This window comes from Apodemus sylvaticus, chromosome 1 (genome assembly GCF_947179515.1).
Source record: "Apodemus sylvaticus chromosome 1, mApoSyl1.1, whole genome shotgun sequence".
In the NCBI taxonomy this organism is placed as follows: domain Eukaryota; kingdom Metazoa; phylum Chordata; class Mammalia; order Rodentia; family Muridae; genus Apodemus; species Apodemus sylvaticus.
In genome coordinates this window covers 207,387,245-207,410,026 of record NC_067472.1, presented here as the reverse complement: position 1 = coordinate 207,410,026, position 22,782 = coordinate 207,387,245, and the positions used below count along the sequence as shown (strand labels likewise).

Below are 22,782 nucleotides of genomic sequence, written 5' to 3'. Positions count from 1 at the left end.
ATCAGTGTTTTCCTGCATGTACGTATGTGCATCACATACATGTGTGTTTGCACACCACATCATGCCTGGAGTCCATGGAGGTTAAAAAAAAAGACATTGAATCCCTGGACCTGGAGTTACAGAGATTGTGAGCCATCATGAGGAGGCTAGCAACGGAACCTAGGGTCTTCTGCAAGAGTTACAAATGCTCCTAAGCAGTGCTCTTGCAGGGGCCACTGGGCAGCTCACAGCTGTAACTCTAGCTCCTAGGGATCTGTTGCTCTCTCCTGAGCTCCGAGCGAATGCGTGCTCAGGCGCACAGACTCATACTCGCACATTAAAAGTCATTAAGAGAGGACTGGAGAGATGGCTCAGTGGTTAAGAGCACTGACTACTCTTCCAGAGGTCCTGAGTTCAATTCCCAGCAACCACATTGTAGTCCACAACCATCTGTAATGGGATCGGATGTCCTCTTCTGATGTATGTCTGAAAACAGCTACAGTGTACTCATATAAATAAAAATAAATCTTTTAAAAAAATCATTGCAGCCGGGCGGTGGTGGCGCACGCCTGTAATCCCAGCACTCTAGGAAACAGAGGCAGGTGGATTTCTGAGTTCGAGGCCAGCCTGGTCTACAGAGTGAGTTCCAGGACAGCCAGGGCTATACAGAGAAACCCTGTCTCGAAAAAACCAAATCCAAAAAAAAAAAGAAAAAAAAATCATTAAGAGGAAAAAAAAAGCAACCGAGTGTGGCGGTTGGAATGGCTAAGACCCCACAGACTCGTGTGTTTGAATGCTTGGCCCATGGGGCGTGGCACTATTAGGAGGTGTTACTCCTTGTTGGCGTGGGTATGGCCTTGTTGGAAGAAGTGTGTCACTGCTGAAGCAGGCTTTGAAGTCTCATATGCTAAAGTTACACCTAGTGTGGAAAATAATCTCCTTCTGCTGCCTAAGAATTAAGATGTAGAACTCTCAGCTTCTTTTCCAGCACCAGGCCTGCCTGGACACCATCATGCTGTAAGCCAGCCCCGATTAAGTTTTCCTTCATAAGAGTTGCCATGGTCGTGGTGTCTCTTCATAGCAATAGAAACCTTACGATACAAAGTAACGTAACAAAACAGCCATAATAGTTTTAGGATATTAGAAGACGCCATTTTTGAGCATTTTGTGCACTTGCAAGGCATGGCCCCAAACACCTTTCAACATTGTATTTTGGTTTTGGTTTGGATTTGGTTTTTTGGAGACAGGGTTTCTCTGTATAGCCTGGCTGTCCTGGAACTCACTCTGTAAATCAGGCTGGCCTCGAACTCAGAAATCTGCCTGCCTCTGCCTCCCAGAGTGCTGGGATTACAGGCGTGCGTTACCACCACCCAGCTCAACATTGTATTTTGATACAGTCTTGTTACGCTGATTCTACAGCTGAAGAGGCATAGAGAGGGTGAGTGACTTACTTAAAATCACTCAGCTAAGAAGACAGAACAGAATTGCAACGTGTCCCTAGGGAGTCCAGAAATATTACCAGCCCCGGAGAGGAGAAACTGGGCAGCTAGACAGACACATAGACCCTGTAGGCCTGAGGTGACTCGCAGTCTCGGCTGGGTCTCTCCACGTCCCCCTCTAGGACCCGTCTCAGCAGTGTGGTGGGCTAGCAGAGCTAGTGCCTAAGGACACACACACACACACACACACACAGAGCCTAGGCGGGAGGCGACACCCAGTCCCATGTCTGCAGTGGCTGCAACCCTCAGCTCTCACCCAACTGCTTAGACTGCTTACGGGTTGTCTGGCACTGCCCAAAGCCTTAGCCAACACTGTCAAAACAGGAAGGACAGAGCGGAAATTGGGACACTCTCCGCTCTGCCAGGTAGCCAGCTATGAGGCCAAGCTATTTTTCTGAGTATTTTTCCATGCTTAAAGTAAACTGTACCTGTTTTGTTAAAAAACTGTCCTGTCATCCCAGCACTCAGAGACTGAGGCAGGAGAAATGTCATGATTTTGAGGCCAACCTGGCCTATAAGATAAGACCCCCACCTCACAAAACAAACACGCCAAGCAAGCAATATAAAGCGTAAGGAAAGTACAAAAACCCAAAGCTTCAATAGCTGTGTGGCCTTTAACAAGCTGCCTAATCTCTCTGTGCTCCAGTCTGTAAAATGCAACAATCGTAAACCCACCTTGGAAAGCTCTGGGAATGTTCGATCTGTTTAATGGATCTGCTGTGGAGAGAGGCTGCCACAGAACTGCTCCCCAGCAAACAGAAAACAGTGTGCCTGCGTGTGTGTGTGTGTGTGTGTGTGTGTGTGTGTGTCTGTGTGTCCTAGCTGCTGTTATCACTACCTCTCTTCCCATCTCAACGTCTGAGTGTCTGTGTGTCCTAGCTGCTGCTATCACTACCTCTCTTCCCATCTCTGACCCCACCCTGCACAACTACTACTGATAACAACCCAGCACAGTTTCTGTATTCAGGCACTATCAGCCTATGGTATTTCCTCTGTAAACAGAGGCAAGGATGATTCCCAGCAGTCACATTGGCTCCCTTTCTCCTCCCTCCCTCCCCTCCCTCCCCCTTCCTCTCCCTCTCTCTCCCATTTCAATTTAAGTCAGTGCTCTACCACTGAGCCACGCCCCCAGCCCCTCACTGGGGGATTCTAGGCGGAGCTCTACCACTGAACCACGCCCCCAGCCCCTCACTGGGGGATTCTAGGCGGAGCTCTACCACTGAGCCATGCCCCCAGCCCCTCACTGGAGGATTCTAGGCGGGACTCTACCTCTGAGCCACGCCCTCCAGCCCTCCACTTTTTATTCAGACAGGATATCTCCCTGAACCTCAAGTTTGCCAACTGGCTCAACAGATGGGCCAGAAAGTGGAAGAAATCTTATCTATCATCTCATCTGGGATTCCAAGTGGACACTGCACCCAGTGACATTGCTGTCTTTTACATTTACACTTATATTTGTATTAATCATTTATATTTGTGTGGTTCTATACACAATACATAATATATTATTGCCATTATTTTTACATGTTTGTTTGTTTGTGCGTGCACACGTGCCCCCACGGGAGGCTTGCATGGCACAGCTCACGTTGGCAGGACACCTCATCCTCTACCTTCTCCTGTCATGTGGGGTGCGAGATATCAAATACGGTTGTCAGGCTTGGCAGCAAGTGCATGTCCCTGCTGAGTCATCTTGTCCCCGAATTTCTGTTTTGTTTTGTTTAAGACAGGTCCTTACCATGTACCACTGGCTGGCCGGGAAGTCACTATGTAGATGGACTGGCCTCAAATTCAGAGATCTGCCTGCCTCCACCTCCTGGACACTTCAGTTAAAAGGTTGTCTACCACGCAAAACTTACTTTTTCTTTTTTCTTTTTCTTTTCTTTTCTTTTCTTTTTCTTTTTTTTTTTTTTGTACTTGGTTTTTTTCAATACAGGGTTTCTCTGTGTAGCCCTGGCTGTCCTGAAACTCACTCTGTAGACCAGGCTGGCCTCGAACTCAGAAATCTGCCTGCCTCTGCCTCCCAGAGTGCTGGGATTACAGGCGTGCACCACCACCGCCCGGCACTTTTCATTTTTATTTATGAATACCTGTGTATGTGTGTTTAAGTGTAGGCCTCCTGTGTGCAGTTACCTGTTGGCGCCAGAAGAGGGCGTCAGCAGTCACATTGGCTCCCTTTCTCCTCCCTCCCTCCCCTGGTCTCCCTCCCTCCCCCTTCCTCTCCCTCTCTCTCCCATTTCAATTTAAGTCAGTGCTCTAAATTCCCTAAAGCAGGAATTACAGGTGTTCGTAAGCCTCCTGATACGATGGGTGCTGGGAACCTCACTCAGGACCTATGAAAGAACAGTGCATGTTCTTAACCACTGAGCCATCTCTTCAGCCCCCAAGTTGCCACTTTTAATTATAAGCCGGACATAGTGATGTACACCTTTAATCCCAACGCTCTGGAGGCAGAGGGAGGTGGATGTCTGTGAGTTTGAGACCAGCACCTTGTCTGCAAAGCGAGTTCCAGAATAGCCAGAGCTACATAGAGATATTTTGTCTCAATAATAATAACAACAACAACAGCAACATACAAGCTGATGAGAAAAGAGAGGTCAAGGGTGGTGAATTTGAGCAAATCTCAAGAACATTCATATAAAATATAAATGTCATAATTAGACAGATCATTTTGTATGCTAAAAATGCAGTTAAAAATAGGAAAAATTGACCGTGGCTACATTCCCAAAACCTCAATACTTTGCCATGAGTGTGAGGCTGGTTTGGTCTACCTAGCAGGTTCCAGGCCACCTTAGGCCATACCGTGAGACCTAGTCTCAAAAAACCAGAAAACCGGGCTGAGGATGGGACTCAGTGGGAAGAGTGTTCACCAGTACCAGATAAACTGAACCCTGGTGAGACTATGACGTCCCTATGACGTCAGCACCTGAAAGGTGGGAGCAGAGGAGCGGAAACTCAACACCCTCCTAAGCTGTGAGTTTGAGGTCAGTGGGACAGGAGATCCTGGAGAGAGACAGAGAGACAGAGGGAGAGATAGAGACACTGAGAGAAAGAGAGAGATAGAGGTGAGGAGAGACAGAGAAGGAGAGAGAAAGAGACGCAGAGACAGGGAGAGACTGAGAGGGAGAGAGACAGAAAAAGATAGAGACGCGCAGAGAGACGGAGAGAGGGAGAGAGGGGGGGGGAGAAGCAGAGACACACAGAGAGACAGAGAGGAATAGAGACGGAGAGACAGAGAGGGATGGGGGTGCGCTGATGCTCACCGTGCTCACCCTGCTCACTGTGCTCACCCTGCTCACCCTGCTTACTGTGCTCATGTGCTCACCGTGCTCACCCTGCTCACTGATGCTCACCGTGCTCACCCTGCTCACTGTGCTCATGTGCTCACCGTGCTCACCATGCTCACTGTGCTCACCGTGCTCACCCTGCTTACTGTGCTCATGTGCTCACCGTGCTCACCCTGCTCACTGTGCTCACCGTGCTCACCCTGCTTACTGTGCTCATGTGCTCACCGTGCTCACCATGCTCACGTGCTCACCCTGCTCACGGTGCTCACGTGTTCACTGTGCTCACCATACTCACCCTGTTCACCGTGCTCATGTGCTCACCGTGCTCTTGTGTTCACTGTGCTCACCGTGCTAACTGTGTGTTTTCTGTTTCAGAACTGTCTGTCCCGCCCATCCCAGAGCAGAAGAAACATTATCACACTTTCCCAGAACTTGGGCTCCGCCCTGTGTGGGCGCCAGCGTGTCCCTGGCATCTACAGCAGTCTGTGGGGTTCATATGGTATTTGGTAAGTGCAAGAATGAATTATAAAACCGAGGCCTAAAGGGGCAAAGGAACTGCGTAGGGGCCGAGGGGGACAGCTGGGGGGTACGGTGCTCATCCCACACACCTCGTGACCTGAGTTTCATTCCTGGAACTCATGCGGCAGAACACACCTGAGTCCTGGCTCACAGTCAGAGGTCCCGGCACACGTGCCCACATGAACATGCAATAAGTAGATGCAATTTACAAAGAAAGACACACACGAGCTGCTACACACACACACACACATCAATTAATAAAATAATTAAAAGAAAATATATGAGAATCACAAAATACTTTTAGAGAAAAAATAATACAAAACTGTCAGCAGAGCAGGGAGTGCATCTGTGTTAGAAATAAGAATTCTGCTCAGAACGGGGCTCAGCAAATACTCTTGTGGAATGTGCTTAGCTTACAAGAAGCCCCACAGCCTTCCAGGTCTGGCATGTGCCCATCTCTACTTAAAGCGAGCCTGCTGTCTTAGGAAGCACGGACATGGAGTCAGAGGGCTCGCCCGCGGACACACTGACGTTTAGAGTACCGGATCCAGCCGGGCAGGGGTGGCACACGACTGTAATCCCAGCACTTGGGAGGCAGAGGAAGGCAGATTTCTGAGTTCGAGGCCAGTCTGGACTACAGAGTGAGTTCCAGGACAGCCAGGGCTACACAGAGAAACCCTGTCTCAAAAAAACCAAAAAAACCAAATCCAAAAAAAAAAAAAAAAAAAATAGAGTACCAGACCCAACCTACGGGGATTCCTGAAAGAGAGGCTGTGGCCCTGCCGCAGAGGGCGGGTGAGCGAGCGTTTTCCACTGCGCGGACTTAGCTGTGACCAAGCATCTGGGATGCTGATGTGATTTTGCAAGCAGTGATGTTGAGATTCAGGGCGGGGGTGTGGCTCAGCCTGTGGAGCGGCAGGCCCTGAGCTCTACTCCCAGCATTCCACAGCCTGTGCGCCCTGATCCCGGGACTCTGGAGGCGGAGGCGGGACTCTCGGTGCTTAAGATCACCTCAACCACATAGAGAGTTTGAGGTCGGCCTGGACAGCGTGAGCTCTAGTCTCTGAAAAATACGATATTCATCCCATCTGGAATGCTAATTCTGACTTCCAAGATTTCAAAATGAAGGCTTCTAAGAAGCCAGAATCATGAAGCCCTCCACCCCTTCTCGCAACCTCCTTTATGCCCGCCTCCCTTCCTTACCTTCTCTCTCTTCTGACCGCTCCCAAACTGGCTGACCGCCTCTGCCAGGCACAGCAGACCTCAGCAGCTGCAGGGCGGCCCAGAGTCTCCGCACCAGGGTCAGTAGCCGGCACGAGTCTCAGCGATCCAACCCTTTCCCGGATCCTATGGGATTGATTCTCTGAGGGCCCTACACAACCTTCTTAACCAGGAAAAACAGGCGTGGCCTCCCCCCAGCCCCAGGGGAATATTTGTCCTTTTTTCCTCCCGTGAGTCACAAATTAACCCACTGACAGAAAGGTCGGAAAAGCCTCAAGTGTGGAGGGCTGGACAGTGTCTCCACCCCAGTCTCACTATTATCCGCTTCCTGGAAGCCAGATGTGTGTGGGCTTTGAAATGCAAGGTGTAGAGGGCTAGCTTTGGAACCACCTCCCACCCACCCTCGGCACTAAAGGGCCCCTAAGGTTCTGCAGTAAGTACCAGCGGCCTGCTGACCCACCCCTGACCTGCTGCGCTGTCCTCTGCCTCTCTCCCACCAGCTGCAGACTCTTAGAGATCTTTCCTTCCTCAAATGTTGTAAGCAGAATAGCCCAGACTTATCCCTCCTCAGAAAAATCAAGAAGCTGAGTGCAGGCCCCGAGGTGTCCAGAAAACATAAGATGCAAGTCCTGTCATGCAGTGCTGGGCACACCTTTGATCTCAGCGCTCCGGAGACAGAGGCAGACAGAACTCTGAGTTCAAGGCCATCCGAGTCTCACAGAGAGAGTTCCGGGACAGCCATGCATACATGGAGAAACCCTGTCTCAAACCCCCACATACACACAAAAGAAGCAAGTCCTGTCCCCTTTTGGGCCTCTGTTGTTTTTTTTTTTTTCCCTGTAAGGTGGGAAGGCATAGGAGAACACGCTTGTCTGGAGGCAGAGGCAGGGGAGTGCTCACGGTGGAGAGCTGCCTGCCCTCCACAGATGGCTCGGTGAGGAGCGTACTTGTCACACAAGCATGAGGACCTGAGGTTGAATTTCTGGAACCCATATAACAGCCACATTCAGTAGTATATGCGTGTGATGCCAACATTCAGACAGGAAGATAGCCAGGGAGACAGAGTGCCTGGAGACACGTGGGCCAGCCTTGGCCACGGCAAGCAACAGGAGATTCTGTCTCAAAGTAGAAAGGAAAGGTCTAGAATTAAGGCTATCCTCTGACCTTCATATACAAACTGTGACTCTCACAGGCCCGTGTGCACGGATATTTAAAATGAAATTATTGTATATTTATTATTATTATTATTATTATTATTTGTAGTAATAATAATAATAATAATAATGGAAACAAAAAAACCAAGAAGTTGACCGTAGTGGCTGTTTTTGGGTTGGTTTGATTCGGCTTGGGCTGGCTTTGAGACAGGATCTCACGTAGCCCAGGGTGACTTCAAGCTCACAGAGACTTGCCTCCCTCAGCTGCCCAGTGGTCGGGATTAAAGTGTGCTCTAGAGTGCACGATCTTAAACTACATACCTATGGGCTTGGCGCAGGTTTAGCACACTGAGCAAGACATGGAAGCTCCTCACTCAGCAGCTTCTGAGCCTTGCTTGAGGCCTAGAAGGGGTGTGCGCATGAATTCTTCTGTTGATATTTAGAGCATTAAGTCATGTCGTTAGAGGAAATTGCTTCTGGGTCAAGACACTACAGACGCTGTGGTACAGGCTTCATCCTGAGAGGCCTCTGTATTCTCTACCCCTCAACATGGGACACTTACCTGGTCAACAGATATACCAAGACGGGAAAAGGTCTTAGGCAGTGCACAGCTCAGTGTTAGGGTATTTGCCTAGAATCCTCCAGCAAAGGATTAGGGGCCTGGCTCAGCAGAACATCTACTAAGAATCCTCCAGTGAGGGGCTGGGGGGCGTGGTTCAGTGGTAGAGCCCCGCCTAGAATCCCCCAGTGAGGGGCTGGGGGCATGGCTCAGTGGTAGAGCCCCGCCTAGAATCCCCCAGTGAGGGGGCTGGGGGCGTGGCTCAGTGGTAGAGCCCCGCCTAGAATCCCCCAGTGAGGGGCTGGGGGCGTGGCTCAGTGGTAGAGCCCCATCTAAAATCCCCCAGTGAGGGGCTGGGGGCGTGGCTCAGTGGTAGAGCCCCGCCTAGAATCCCCCAGTGAGGGGCTGGGGGCGTGGCTCAGTGGTAGAGCCCCGCCTAGAATCCCCCAGTGAGGGGCTGGGGGCGTGGCTCAGTGGTAGAGCCCCGCCTAGAATCCCCCAGTGAGGGGCTGGGGGCGTGGCTCAGCGGTAGAGCCCCGCCTAGAATCCCCCAGTGAGGGGCTGGGGGCGTGGCTCAGTGGTAGAGCCCCGCCTAGAATCCCACAGTGCATTGGTTATTTTCCTGGCCTGTAATAAAATACCACGACCACAAGCAGTTGATGGAAGAGTTTAATTTGGCTGATGGGGTTCTAGAGGGTGAGTCAATAAAAGCAAGAAGGCATGAAAACAGGAAGCTCGTTGATCAAATGTTCACCCACACACAAAACACAGAGGAAGGACGTAGGAAGTGAGGTGAGAATATAAATCCCCAGGGCCCGCCTCCAGTGACGCACTTCTTCCAGCAAGACTCCACCTACGAAACGTCTCATAACCTCCTCAAACAGTTCCACTGACTGGTCAAATATAAGAGCTTATATGGGACACGCCTCACTTGAGGCAGTGACAAGTTTGGGGTTTAGTGGTAGAGATGAAGAATTTGAAGACTTAGTGAAGGAAAAACATCAAACAGCCAAATGTTTTCAATTGTACCCTTACAATCTAGGGCCTCAACAGGTTTCCGGGGTATTCTACCTCTGAGCCACACCCCAGCCCCTCCCTGGGGGATTCTAGGCAGGGGCTCTACCCCTGAGCCACACCCCAGCCCCTCACATTCTAGGCAGGGGCTCTACCTCTGAGCCACACCCCAGCCCCTCACTGGGGGATTCTAGGCAGGGGCTCTACCCCTGAGCCACACCCCAGCCCCTCACTGGGGGATTCTAGGCAGGGGCTCTACCCCTGAGCCACACCCCAGCCCCTCACATTCTAGGCAGGGGCTCTACCTCTGAGCCACACCCCAGCCCCTCACTGGGGGATTCTAGGCAGGGGCTCTACCCCTGAGCCACACCCCAGCCCCTCACTGGGGGATTCTAGGCAGGAGCTCTACCTCTGAGCCACACCCCAGCCCCTCACTGGGGGATTCTAGGCAGGACTCTACCACTGAGCCACGCCCCCAGCCCCTCACTGGGGGATCCTAGGCGGGGCTCTATTGGCCCTCAGACTCAAGGATATTTTTATGCTGATCACATATCAAAAACATTAATTCAGATTAATAAAATATATCAACAAAAGCTAGGACTTTTTTCTCTGCACCCTTGAACCTTCTCTCCGGGCCCCTCCCTTCCCTTCCACCGTGTGTTTGGAGATGCAGCCTCTCATGGAGCTCTGGATGCTCGCGGATTAGCCTGCTGGTCAGCAAGCCCTAGAGAGCCTCCCCGTAAATGCAACCCACCGCGCCTAGCTCCGTAGCAGGCAAATCCGCACCCTGGGCTGGAGCTCATAGCCTTATGTTTGAAAGGCAGGCACTTTACTCGCTGAACCATCTCCCAGGCCCTCATAGTTGATCCGGAAGACCCTACTGCAGTGTAATAGCATCCTGGAAGTGAGCTCCCGGAGGTCGCCATGACAAGGGCTAGCCCCGGGCCTTGGAGCCCTGCATCTGAACAACAGATAGGTGCGTAAGACCCAAGGGTCCGAAGGCTGGGGCTGGGGGAGGGGAGAGCACACTGGAGTCAGCCGAGCTCTCAGCCCACTTCTGTTCCCGCTCACTTCCCGTTCCAAACCTGTTGACATAGCGATTCCACCGGCCGGCCGCACATTTGGCAATCCCCTGGACTCTGCCAACTTCTGTTTTGGGCGGCTTAACCCTAACCTGCCCGGAGGGTCACATAGGGTGAGGTGCTCCCGCCATGGCCATTACCTGCCATATGTCCAGTTCTTCTTCTTCTTCTTCTCTCTCTCTCTCTCTCTCTCTCTCTCTCTCTCTCTCTCTCTCTCTCTCTCTCTCGGTTAATGTATTTTTGCCTTTGGTGCATGAGTGGCTCGTCTGCATGTATATCTGTGTGCTACACACGTGCCTGCGGAGGCAAGAAACCGGCTCCCTGGGAAGGGGGGTTACAGACAACTGTGAGCCACCCACCATGTGGGCGCTGGGAACTGAGCCTGGGTCCCCTGGAGGAGCAGCGGCCAGCGCTCTTAAACCACTGAGCCGTCCCTTTTTGTGTCATTTTGGTTTTGAACCGGTCTCTCTCTGTAGCCCGAACTCACAGAGGTCCACCTATCTCTGTCTCCCAAGTGCTAGGAGTAAAGTCGCTTGTTACCAAGCCTGACTGGGATTTTTGTTGTTGTTTATTTGTTTGTTTGTGTTTGTTTGTGTTTTAAGACAGGAGCTCATGCAGCCCAGAATGGCCACATGTAGCCCAGGCTAGCCACATGCAGCCCAGGCTGGCCACAAACTCACCTTGAATAGATGAGCCTCCTGCCTCCACCTCCTAAATCCACCATGCAAGTTTGGTTTCTTTGTGTGTATATATTTGTTTTATTTTGAAACCAGGTCTCACTATGTAGCCCTGAGACTGTCCCGGAACTCACTAAGTAGATGAGGCTGGCCTCAAACTCCCAGAGATTTGCCTGCGTCTGTGTCTGGAGTGCTGGAATTAAATGAATGTACCGCCACACCCAACCACCATTGGAGATTTTATTCAGTGTTGGGGACGGAACCCGAGACCTATTCCTGTTAGGCTGGCATCTGCCCACTGAATTAAAACACTTTGTATCCTGGACCCAGCTCTTTTTTTTTTAATATTTATTTTTATTTTATATGTATGGGTTTCGCCTGTATATATAATTGTCCAGCATGCGTGGGCTTGGTGTCCGGTGGCAGCCATTTCAGATCATTAGGAGACACTATGTGGATGCTGGAAACTGAACTGCTCCTTTAAAACAGTGGTTCCCAACCTTAGTGAGGCTACGACCCTTAAATATACTTCCTCACGCTGTGGTGACCCAACCCGCAACCATAAAGTTATTTTCATTTCTACTTCATAACTATAATTTTGCTAGCTATGAATCAGAATGTAAATAATTTGGAAAGAGAAGTTTGCCAAAGAGGTTGAGACCCGCTGCTCTAAAAGGACAACAAATGCTCTTAATCACTGATGGGCTTCTAGCCCCGCCCCTAGCCCCTCCCCTCCAGCCCCTCCCCCCCCAGCTCCCAGCTCAACTCTTAAAACAGCATCTCATTACAGAAGGGCCGGGAGGGAGGTGATTTCCATCTAAGACTTACTCCCTGAACCATGAAACTGAAAAGCACCCAGAGAAAAAGACTGATGATGATGGGGTGCTTATGGGAAACTGAGGGCCATCACAGGGGAGACACCTGACACGAAGACACGATGGGAGCAGGATGATCCTTAAAGGATGTGTTGGGCAACCAGGAGACCAGGGTAGGAGAAAGGCATGGACCCAAGAGAGAGGGCGTGGGGGAAAGGAGACGGGGAGGGGGAGGGGGAGGAGAGGGGAGGGGAGAAAGAGGGAGAAGGGAGAGGGAGAGAGTGAGAAAGAGAGAGAGAGAGAGAGAGAGGGAGGGAGGGGAGAAAGAGGGAAGGAGGGAGAAGGAGGGAGATAGGGAAGAGGGAAGGAGGGAGAGAGGGAGAGGGAGAGAGAGGGGGGAGAGAGAGAGAGAGAAAAGGAGGAAGGGAGGGGAGAAAGAGGGAAGGAGGGAGAAGGAGGGAGATAGGGAAGAGGGAAGGAGGGAGAGAGAGAAGAAGAGGGAGAGGGAGAGGGAGAGACTAGAGCAGCCAGTGTGTGGTAGGAAGGGAGGCTGGGTCTGCGATGGGGGAGCGGAAAGGACCTGGCTGGGTAAGTTGCCAGTGTGGTTTTTCCTGGAATGGAGACACAAGTCAAGGAAGCGATTCATAGGACAGCTGGGACATGGGTGAGCAGGTGAGGAGCTCAGCTGTGACAGATGTGACCAATAATGAGAAAAATCACAAGAGGGAGACAACTGGGAGTCAGCGGAGACTACCTATAATCCCACCGTGTGGGAGGCACAGGCAGAAGGATTAGGAGTTTAAGACCTGACTCAGCTGTAAAACCCGTTTAAGGCTAGCCTGGGCTACATGAGATCCCATCTCATACGTTAATTTACTAACTAATTAATTATTTGTTTCCAACTCATAGAGGCCATCCAAAAAATAGAACAAGGCTGGGTGTGGTGGCTCACATCTGTAGTGCCAGAGCCGGGCCCATGTCTGTGCGCTCCAGGCCAGCCTGGTTCACATAGTTCCAGGACAGCTAGGGCTTTGTACAGAGATCCTGTCTCAAAATAAATAAATACATAAATAGTAAATGCCAGGTCATAGGCCCTGTACAAATTCAGTGAGGTTAGTGTCACCATATAGAAAGTGTCAATAGCAGAACACAGGCAGGTTGGGTCTGTGAAATGTGACAGGCAGTGGTCACATTTCAGAGTGAGTTCCAGGACAGCCAGGGCTACACAGAGAAACCCTGTCTCGAAAAAAAACAGAAGAAGAAGAGGGGGAAGAAGAGGATGAGAGGCCCTGGCAGAGCCTAATTCCAGTATTTTACCTTATTTATTGTTTAGACTTCACCACAGTCCCCCGGGGAAGCCAGGCTGGCTTCTAATGCTTGACTCTGGCCTCTGGATCCCCCGCGTGCTGAGATACAGGTTTGCACCACTACACCCAGGTCTTTCTTTTTTCACATTTTTAACGTGCTGACCAGAAAATTCAAAACTATCCACCCACTTGCATGGTGCTTCTGGTGTTGATCAGTACGTATTTTCTAGCCAACACATCCACTCGTGCATGCAGACTCGCTAAGCTGAAAGAATGCATCATAAGACAGTATATCTCTGGCCAATGACATAACTCAGCAGGTAAAGGTGCTTGCTTCCAAACCTGATGACATGGGTTCGATTCCAAGGACCCTCATGGTTGCAAGGAGAGACCCAATTCCAGCAGGTTGTCCTCTGACCTCCACACATATACCACAGCATTCGCCCAGCGCCACCCCATCCCAAGATAAATAGATACATGATTTTAAAAAATTAAACACATTTATGTACCTTTTTGAAACAAAAAAAAAAATATTTATCGAGTAAGCCATGCATAGTTGTTTTTACAAAGCTTGGATGTGCTGGGTTCTGTCAACTACCATTCTTAAAAAGACGGAATTTAGCCGGGCGGTGGTGGCGCACACCTGTAATCCCAGCACTCTGGGAGGCAGAGGCAGGTAGATTTCTGAGTTCGAGGCCAGCCTGGTCTACAGAGTGAGTTCCAGGACAGCCAGGGCTATACAGAGAAACCCTGTCTCGAAAAACCAGAGAGAGAGAGAGAGAGAGAGAGAGAGAGAGAGAGAGAGAGAGGTGGGGGGATGGCACAAAATTAAACATGCAAAGAGAAGGGAGGAGGGGCAGGAGGAGGGCTGGAAAGGGAGCAGCCAGGCCAGTGGCGGCCTCTCCTCTACACCGCCTGGCTCTTCTGGGTTGAAGTGTCCATCGTGGACCGAGTGAAAGTCTTGCTGTCCCTGCCCACGGAGTCCTCGGAGAGAGCATTTCGTATGATGCTGGGTAGGGACCTTCGGAGCCGTCCGTGGAAGCCCTGGCCGGCCATGACATAGATGATAGGGTTAACGCAGCAGTTGATGTAGGCCAGGGATATGCACAAGGAGTTCAGCCTCTCCACGTCATCATAGGTAGGCGAGGACCGGGGCAGCCAAGCTATCATCACCCCGGTCACCTGATAGGGCAGCCAGAAGACAAAGAAGCAGGTGACCACAGCCATCACCACTTTGAGCGTCTTGGTGGAGCGCGTGGCCTTGCGACTCCAGGTCCGGAGCAGGAGGAAGGTGTAGCAGATGTTAAGGGTGAGCAGCGGTAACACGAAGCCTGCCATCAGCCGCAGGATGGCGACAGCCTTCTCCTTGGGGACCCCGCCCTTACCAAAGTTAACACCACACCGAGTGTGATCCGAGTAGGACTCCTCATATAGCTGCCGGAACATGAAGGACGGAATGGTGAGGAGCAGTGCTAAGACCCAGGCCACTCCACAGGCCATCCATGCCAGGCCAGTCCCGCGGACCTTCTGACACCAGATGGGGTTGAACACCAGCAGGAAACGGTCGGCACTAATGGTGGCCAGCAGCAGAATACTGGCGTACATGTTGAGCAGGATGAGAGAGGGCAGGACGACACAGGCGGTGGCACCGAAGGGCCAGTTGTTATAATTTATAATGGACATGAACAGGATTGGCAGTGCCAAGCAGGAGAGGAGGTCGGCCACCGCCAGATTCAGAAACCAGATGGCGTTGACTGTACGTCTGGCCTCGAAGGCTGTCACCCACACCACTAGGGCATTCCCGGGAACTCCCACCAGAAACACGGCCAAGTAGATGATAAGGGCAGCTATATCCTCAGCTGGTATCTTCGGACCGGTACCACCGCCATCCACACGCGTCCCAGGATCTAAGGTTGCATCGTAGTGCCCATAGTCTTTTTCAGTGCTGTTAATTATGAGGTCCTAAGCAAATCAAACAGGCAGATTGTGTGAGTTGGTAGATACATTCCCAGGGGACTGGGACATGGCCCATCTTTCTGAGTCTCAGCTCTACCAAGGTATGCTGAAGGCCTAGAAAACCAGTGTAAGCCGGGCGGTGGTGGCGCTCGCCTGTAATCCCAGCACTTGGGAGGCAGAGGCAGGCGGATCTCTGAGTTCGAGGCCAGCCTGGTCTACAGAGTGAGTTCCAGGACAGCCAGGGCTACACAGAGAAACCCTGTCTTGAAAAAAAACCGAAAAAAAAAAAAAAAAAAAAAAAAAAAACCGAAAACCAGTGTAATTTGTAGTTTTATTTTGAGACATGTTCTCTGTTAAGTTACCCAAGCTGGTCTTAAATTCACTCTGTAGTCCAGGAGGAACTGAAATTATGCTGACCCATCTACTTCAGCAGCCGAATGCTGGGACTACAGGCAAGGCCCTGCATACCTGGGCTTTAATCCAGTATTTGGGGTGGGGTGGGGAGATGATGGAGTTGAGAAAGAGTCTCACTCTGTAGACCAGGCTGGCTCCACTCTTCGAGAGTTCTGACTGCCTCCGCCTCCCGAGGACTGGGATTAAAAGTGGGTGTCACCACTGCCCAGCTAATGTGACTTTTCTTTTCTTTCTTTTTTTTTTTTTTCTTTTTTTTAGTTTTCTGAGACAGGGTTTCTCTGTGTAGCCCTGGCTGTCCTGGAACTCACTCTGTAGACCAGGCTGGCCTCGAACTCAGAAATCTGCCTGCCTCTGCCTCCCAAGTGCTGGGATCAAAGGCGTGTACCACCACCGCCCGACTTAATGTGATTTTTTAGTGTGTGTGTGTGTGTGTGTGTGTGTGTGTGTGTGTGAGTGCCCTGGGAGGCTAAAAGAGGGATTTGAACCCCTTGGAATTACATCTGATTGTGAGCTACCCTACATAGGGGCTTGGAACTGAACTCCTATCCTCTGGCAAGTACTCTTGACTTCTGAGCCACCGCTCCAGTTCCCAGTGATGTATTTTAAAGACTCAAAATATGTATGAGGATTATCCCAAGTCCAAACTCAGCTTGACCTATGTGACCAGACCACTATGCACACACACAATAATAATAATAATAATAATAATAATAGTACTAGTAAAAGTAATAGTAATAGTAATAATAATAAATTTGTTGCTGTTGCTTCTTATCACTTAGTTCTTTGACAGAGTCCACTGTACCCCAGGCTAGTCCAAAAACTCCCTTATGTAGCTCAAGATGATAAACTACTGATCCTTCTGTCTCTACCTCATGAATTATAGATGTGTGTACCCTGAATTTGGACCAAAATCCAAAGTTGACATGAAGACAGGAGAGTGGCATCTAATTTTTGAAATACCTCATTGTTGACAGTGAAGCTTTATTCTGTGTTTGGCATCCTCGGTGGGATGGGTTTCCACAGGGTGACAATGTGACCATGATATATAAGCACATGGGGCAACTGTGACGGATATCTGTGGGTTTGAAGTTTCCTTCTCAGCCTTCCTAAGGCTGTGACCCTTTAATATAGTTCCTCATGTTGTGGTAACCCACAACCATAAAATGATTTTCATTGCTACTTCCTAACTGTTATTTTGCTACTCTCTGAATCGTAACATAAATACCTGTGTTTTCTAATAGTCTTAGGAGATCCCTGTGAAAGGATTGTTTGAACCCAAAGGGGTTGCGACAACAGGTTGAGAACCACTGCTTTAAAAGATCTTGTATTAGGACTGGAGAGATGGCTCAGCGGTTAAGAGCACTGACTGCTCTTCCAGAGGTCCTGAGTTCAATTCCCAGCAACCACATGGTGGCTCTCAACCATGATGGGATTTGACGCCCTCTTGTGGTGTGTCTGAAGGCAGCTACAGTGTACTTACATATAATAAATAAATAAATAAATCTTTAAAAAAAACAAAATAAAATAAAAAGAAATTAGAAGAGATGGGTCACCCATTAAGAGCACCTGCTGCTCTTGCAGAGGACCAGAGTTGTGGCAGCTGGCAGCCATCCAGAACTCCAGTGACAGAATCTGACATCTGATCTTTGCAGGCTCCTGTAACCACTTGGTGTACATATATACACTCAACACACACACACACACACACACACACACCAGATAAATATTCTTTTTAAAGGCAGAACTAAGAATTAGAAGTAAAATTTGACACAGGTATGGTGATGTGCATCTGTATCATCTTAGTCCTGGGAAGACTGAGGTAAGAAAATCTGGAGTTCAAGACCAGCCTAGGTTACTAAGAGTGAATGGGTGAACAGTTGGGTGGGTGAATGACAAATAGAAAGATCAATGGATGGAACACAGATGGCAGGTAGACAGACTGGCAGACGGCTAGAGCGCGGGCTCAGCGTGCGTGAACCCTTCCATGGGTTCCATCGCCAGCCCTACGTAGACCGGACACGGTAGTGCACCTGTAACCCCCGAATCTATGTGGTAAGGGCAGGAGGATCAGAAGTTCAGAGTTAGCCTCAACTAGGTATGGAGTTCAAGGCCAGGCTGGGTTAATAGATGAATGGAAAATGCCTGGGTAGATGAGGAATTGCTAGAGATGAATGGCAGAGAAATGGATGGGTCCATAGTTGATAGCTATAGTGACAGATAGAAAAACAGATGCATATGTAGATATCCAGATAAACTGAGGTATAGATAGAAACAGAAACATAGATACATACAAAGATTTACAGATATATACATGGGTAAACATATATATGATAGATTACATCTGGGGACTCTTGGGGAGGAAACACAAGAATTTACTGTAACGCACGCCTGTAATGCCAGCACTGAGGAGGCTGAAGCAGGAAGATGAGGAGTTCCAGACCAGCCTGGGCTATGCACTACATTGAAGGCCAGCCTGAGCAACATAGCAAGACCTCATCTCAGTAATAATAAATAACAATGACAACAAAAGAAGATAAATAAAGTTCTAGTACCTAGTCTCACACTTTTCCACCATTTAAAAATATTTCAAACTGGATGGTGGTGGTGCACACCTTTGATCCCAGCACAAGAAGCAGGAGTGGACAGATCTCTGAGTTCAAGATTAGCCTGATCTATAGAGTGAGTTCCAAGACAGCCAGGGGTACACACAGAGAAACAAAAAGAAAGTAAGAGAGGAAGAGATAGATGATAAATAGAAGAGAGAGAGAGAAGAGAGAGAGAGAGAAGATAGACAGACAGACAGATAGATACATACATACATACATACATACATACATACATACATAGGTAATAGATAGGTGATAGATAGATAGATGATAGATAGATAGATAGATGATAGATAGATAGATAGATAGAGATAGATAGATAGAGATAGATATATAGATGATAGATGATAGATAGATAGATGATAGATAGAGATAGATAGATATATAGATGATAGATGATAGGTAGGTAGGTAGGTAGATAGATAGATAGATAGATAGATAGATAGATAGATAGATAGGAAACCTCACAGCCTGCCCCTCTGGGTATTCTCAAGGCCCCAGACAGGGTGGACTGCTTGTCCTGGTTTCTGCAGCCCTCGCCAGCCTTCCTACAATGACTCAGACTTATGACAGGGTCTCTAACGGGGCCTCTCATCCTTCCCCTTTCTCACTTCCTTGTCTTTTCCGTGACTTCATGAGGCAGAGAAAAATATGCTGACCATAAACTCTTTGGTTTCCTGGAGCTTCCAGATACAAACGTCTCGGGAAGCGTTGGCCTTTACAAAGCTCTTGCAAGGAGGGGAGACTGGCTGATCACAGTGCATGCCTGAGATCCCAGCACTTGAGAGCTCAGGCAGAAGGAGCTCGAGTTTGGGGCTAGCTTGGGCTACCAAAATTTCATCTCCAACATAAAACAAACAAACGAAGAATGAGATAAAGATGAAGAAGAAGAATTAAGAAGGAGAGGAGGAAGAGGTGAAGGAGACAATAATGATATTTGGAACTGACCAGTGTTTAACAAGAGGGGCTGAGTAAGTTAGTAATGGCCTCTAGGCAACAAAGCACTGTGCAGTTTTTACAAGGTAGTTGATAATGAACTGATGCAGAAAGGTCTCCGATATCTAGGGAAATTTTGTTAAAAATAGGAAATAGCAGTAGGCAATCCACAGAGCATATTACCTATAGAAGGAAGAATGAACACATGCGCATGAATGTGTGTGTCTGTGTGTCTGTCTGTCTGTGTGTGTGTTCATTCACATGTGCACATACTGACTAGCCTTACATACTTACAGTAATGGTTGTCTCTGAGGAACGGACTGGGACTTGGGAATTAAGAGAGCTTTCTCCTGTTTATATGGTTCTTAGATGTGGAATATGACATACGTAACATATTGTATGCATACATAATATGGACTATTATAGAAGATGCCACTGCCCCTCCATATCCACAGGGTTCATGTCTGTGGATTCAACTAATCAAAAGGTCAAAATATGTTTTTTTAAGGAGAAAAACAATTGGGAAAAGATACTAAGGAGGGGGAAGAGAGACGGCGCAGCAGCGAAGAGCTTTTGCAGAGGACCCGAGTTCATTTCCCAGAACCCACAGGAATCTCACAACCGACTGAAACTCCAGCCCCAGGGCATCTGACACCTTTTGCCCTCTGAGGGCATCCTCGTGTATGTGACAGACAGACTCACAGCGTGCACACAATTAAAAACAACTCTTATAAAACAAATAAATAAAGAAATGATATAAAAATAGTTGCTTAAGGAATATGAACTATTGTACAATATATTATATATATATATGTGTGTATACATAAACATATACATATATATTACATATGCATTACATATACACATACATATACATCAGAGGTAGAGCAGGAGGCAAAGCCGTCCTTGCCTACATTGTGAGTTCTAGGTTCAGCCTTAGCTACACGAGAACCTATTTCAGAATAGCAATAATAAGCCCGCTCCTAAAGTTTACACGCTTTTGTGTTTTCTTTTGAGACAGGGCTTCGCGTAGCCCAGGCTGGCCTTGAACTCCTGACCCTCCTGCCTCTTTCTCCCGAGTGCTGGGATTACGGGTACGAGCCATATCAGAGGAGCTTTCCACCGCTTTCTTCATTTAACACAAGGCAGCCCTCATTGGGCCGCTACTATGGCCACGCCCACTCTGCGGATTAAAAAAAAAGTGGGGCTCTGATAAGTTAGAAAGCCTCCCAAAACCTATTAGCAAGAGCAGGCATGGGGCGGAATCCCAAGAGCCTCTCTTTAAAAACTATACTGCCTAATGAACGGAGAGTCATTGGGATAGCGTAGCGCGTGTCTGTAGAAAGGTGGTGGTGCCCTTGAAACACGTGGACAGTCTCTATCTCCCACGACGATAGTTTGCTACTTAGTAAATCTAAAGTGCTTAGCGAGAGGACTGGCATGCAGGAAGCACTCAGTAAACGCCTATTCGCAATATTGAAAAACTATTCATTCAAAGCTGGGCGGTGGTGGTGCATGCCTTTAATCCCAGCACTCAGGAGGCAGAAGCAGTCAGATCTGTGAGTTCGAGGCCAGCCTGGCTTACCGAGCCAGTTCCAGGCCAGCCAGAGCTACACAGAGAAACCCTGTCTCAAAAAAACCAAAAGAAAAAGTTATTCATTCAAAAGAAAACTTATGTAGAGGAGCTAGCCATGGTGGTATATGCTTGTGATCCCAGCACAGGCAGGCTGGGAAGGACAATCATGTGATTTAGACCATTGGGCTACATAGTGACATCCTGTTTTAAAAGATCAAGGACTGAAATGTTGTAGAGCCCCGCCTAGAATCCCTTAGTGAGGGGGCTGGGGGCGTGGCTCAGTGGTAGAGCCCCGCCTCGAATCCCCCAGTGAGGGGCTGGGGGCATAGCTTGGCCACAGAACACTAGCTTAAGTGCTAAGGGCTAGGTCTGATGCCCTCTTCTGGTGTGTCTGAAGACACAATGTTACTCACATATATAAAATAAATAAATCTGAAGAAGAAGAAGAAGGAGGAGGAGGAGAAGGAGGAGGAGGAAGAGGGGGAGGAGGAGGAGGAAGAGGAGGAGGAGGAGAAGAAGAAGGAAGAAGAAGGAAGAAGAAGAAGAAGAAGAAGAAGAAGAAGAAGAAGAAGAAGAAGAAGAAGAAGAAGAAGAAGAAGAAGAAGAAGAAGAAGAAGAAGAAGAAGAAGAAGAAGAAGGAGAAGAAGACACACCCCAGCCCAAATCAGGGACTCTACAGTTCAGTGCTCAATAAAGTGTCTTCATCTCCAGGAACACCATGCAGAAGGGAAAAAGAGCAGTACGTCACGGCCCACCCTGCTCTGGAAGCACCAATTGCTCGTGGCAAACGTAGAGATTGGATGGGACCGAAGAAGGATGAAGAAAGTTTGTACTCTCCCTGTCACCAAGTTTTCCGTTTCCTCTTTTGTGTGAATGAAGCAAGACCATATCCTCTGTTACAGTGGTGCTGAGCCGCAGCTGGTTTAGCACCGTGCCTCAACCTCAGGTCCCAGGCATGAAGGGGACCTGCCTGGAGGGACGGACAATGGAATCACAGAAGGGCCCTGGCCATCAATGCTCCTGCCTGGGCCTCAGTTTCCCCTGGTAATGACCATTCTTCCAAACTGGCTGTCAAGACTCTCAACATTGACCTTCCTTAGGTTTCTTTACATGTAGACCAGGCTGGCCCAGAACTCACGGAGATCCTCCCGACTCTGACTCCCAGGTGGTGGGATTAAAGGCGTGCGCCCCAGCACCCAGCTCTGCTTGGTGGCCTTAGAGTCATTGTAGGAGACAGAGCCCTGGGCCACACTCAGCCTAGGAGTCAGCTACAATCCCAACTGGTTTCTGCAATTGTTTCATTGTTCCTTTATTTGTATCTTTCCAGGTTTTTGTTTTGTTTTGTTTTTTCGTTTTTGAGACAAAGTCTCAACAAAGTTGCCTAGGCTTACCCCAAATCTCAAGCTTCCTGCTGGGAGCTGGAATAGCAGGTTTGAGCCGCCAACTGTGGCTAGTTTGTAAAATTATTTTTTATCCTTGCTTTTCTGAAGTAGGGTCCCATGTAGCCCAGGTTAACCTCAAAATTACTATGTAAGATTGAACTTCCAACTCTCCTTCTCCTTCCTACGTACAGGGATTACATGTGCCACCCCACCCAGCTGTGTGGTGTCCTGGTCATTGGACCCATGGCTTCCGACACTCACGCCGACAGAGCACACTCACACCTCATCTACCTCTAGCCCATTGTCTCTCGGTGTATGGAGCTCACACTAGCCTGAAAGTCACTATGTAGCCCATGCTGGCCTTGATCTGCAGCATCCTGCCCCGGCCCCTCGGGGGCTCAGATTACAACTTCTAGAACTCTTCGGTCAGGAGCCCCGACTCCGGGGTCTCCTGTTCTGGAGAAGCTTCTCCAGCCTACAGCCCGGCGAGGCAGCCATGGCTCCCATAACTCCCCTTAGTCCCGTGGCCACATCCCATCCTCAGAGTGTGCACTCAGGATGCAGGCAGGAAAGGGTAGATGACAGGAGCTTGAGATAGCAAAGGGGCAAAGAAAGTCAGAGCGGGAGAGGGAGCAGGGGAGGAACCGACTCACCATGTCCTGGCTCCTCCTGGGCTCTGTGGTGACCAGCGACGGGCGCCTGAAGGTCCCTGTCACCCAGGCCATGCCTTTTAAACCCTCAAGAACAGATGCAGGCAACTGAGAGGAAATGACTGTCTTGTCTCTCAGAGGTGCTCATTGGT

General features: G+C 49.2%; 2 protein-coding genes and 2 long non-coding RNA genes across 6 annotated transcripts in view; 1 reads left to right on the top strand and 3 right to left on the bottom strand.

The window, feature by feature from the left end:
* The window catches only part of C5ar2 (complement C5a receptor 2), a 12,223-nt gene extending 5,615 nt beyond the window's left edge, over window positions 1–6,608 (bottom strand). Inside the window, exon 1 of one of the 3 annotated variants that reach the window (XM_052172209.1) lies at window positions 6,485–6,608. The gene's annotated coding sequence lies outside the window, so the exon portion shown is untranslated. Of the gene's footprint in view, window positions 1–2,153; window positions 2,391–5,057; window positions 5,148–6,484 lie in introns of those variants that run through there. The other 2 variants (XM_052172208.1, XM_052172207.1) reach the window with 2 other exon arrangements.
* Window positions 3,146–19,791, top strand: LOC127676311 (uncharacterized). Its single transcript, XR_007975825.1, has 3 exons — window positions 3,146–3,311; window positions 5,138–5,268; window positions 19,531–19,791. It is a non-coding gene; the product is annotated as an uncharacterized LOC127676311 (long non-coding RNA).
* LOC127676310 (uncharacterized) lies at window positions 8,872–9,508 on the bottom strand. The gene is made up of 2 exons (XR_007975824.1): window positions 9,385–9,508; window positions 8,872–9,286 (listed from the first exon to the last, which is right to left on the bottom strand). It is a non-coding gene; the product is annotated as an uncharacterized LOC127676310 (long non-coding RNA).
* On the bottom strand, window positions 12,202–22,782 carry C5ar1 (complement C5a receptor 1). The gene is made up of 2 exons (XM_052172206.1): window positions 22,634–22,782; window positions 12,202–15,072 (listed from the first exon to the last, which is right to left on the bottom strand). Exons 1-2 carry the CDS (start codon window positions 22,703–22,705, stop codon window positions 14,017–14,019), a joined length of 1,128 nt encoding a protein of 375 aa, XP_052028166.1. The 5' UTR covers window positions 22,706–22,782; the 3' UTR covers window positions 12,202–14,016.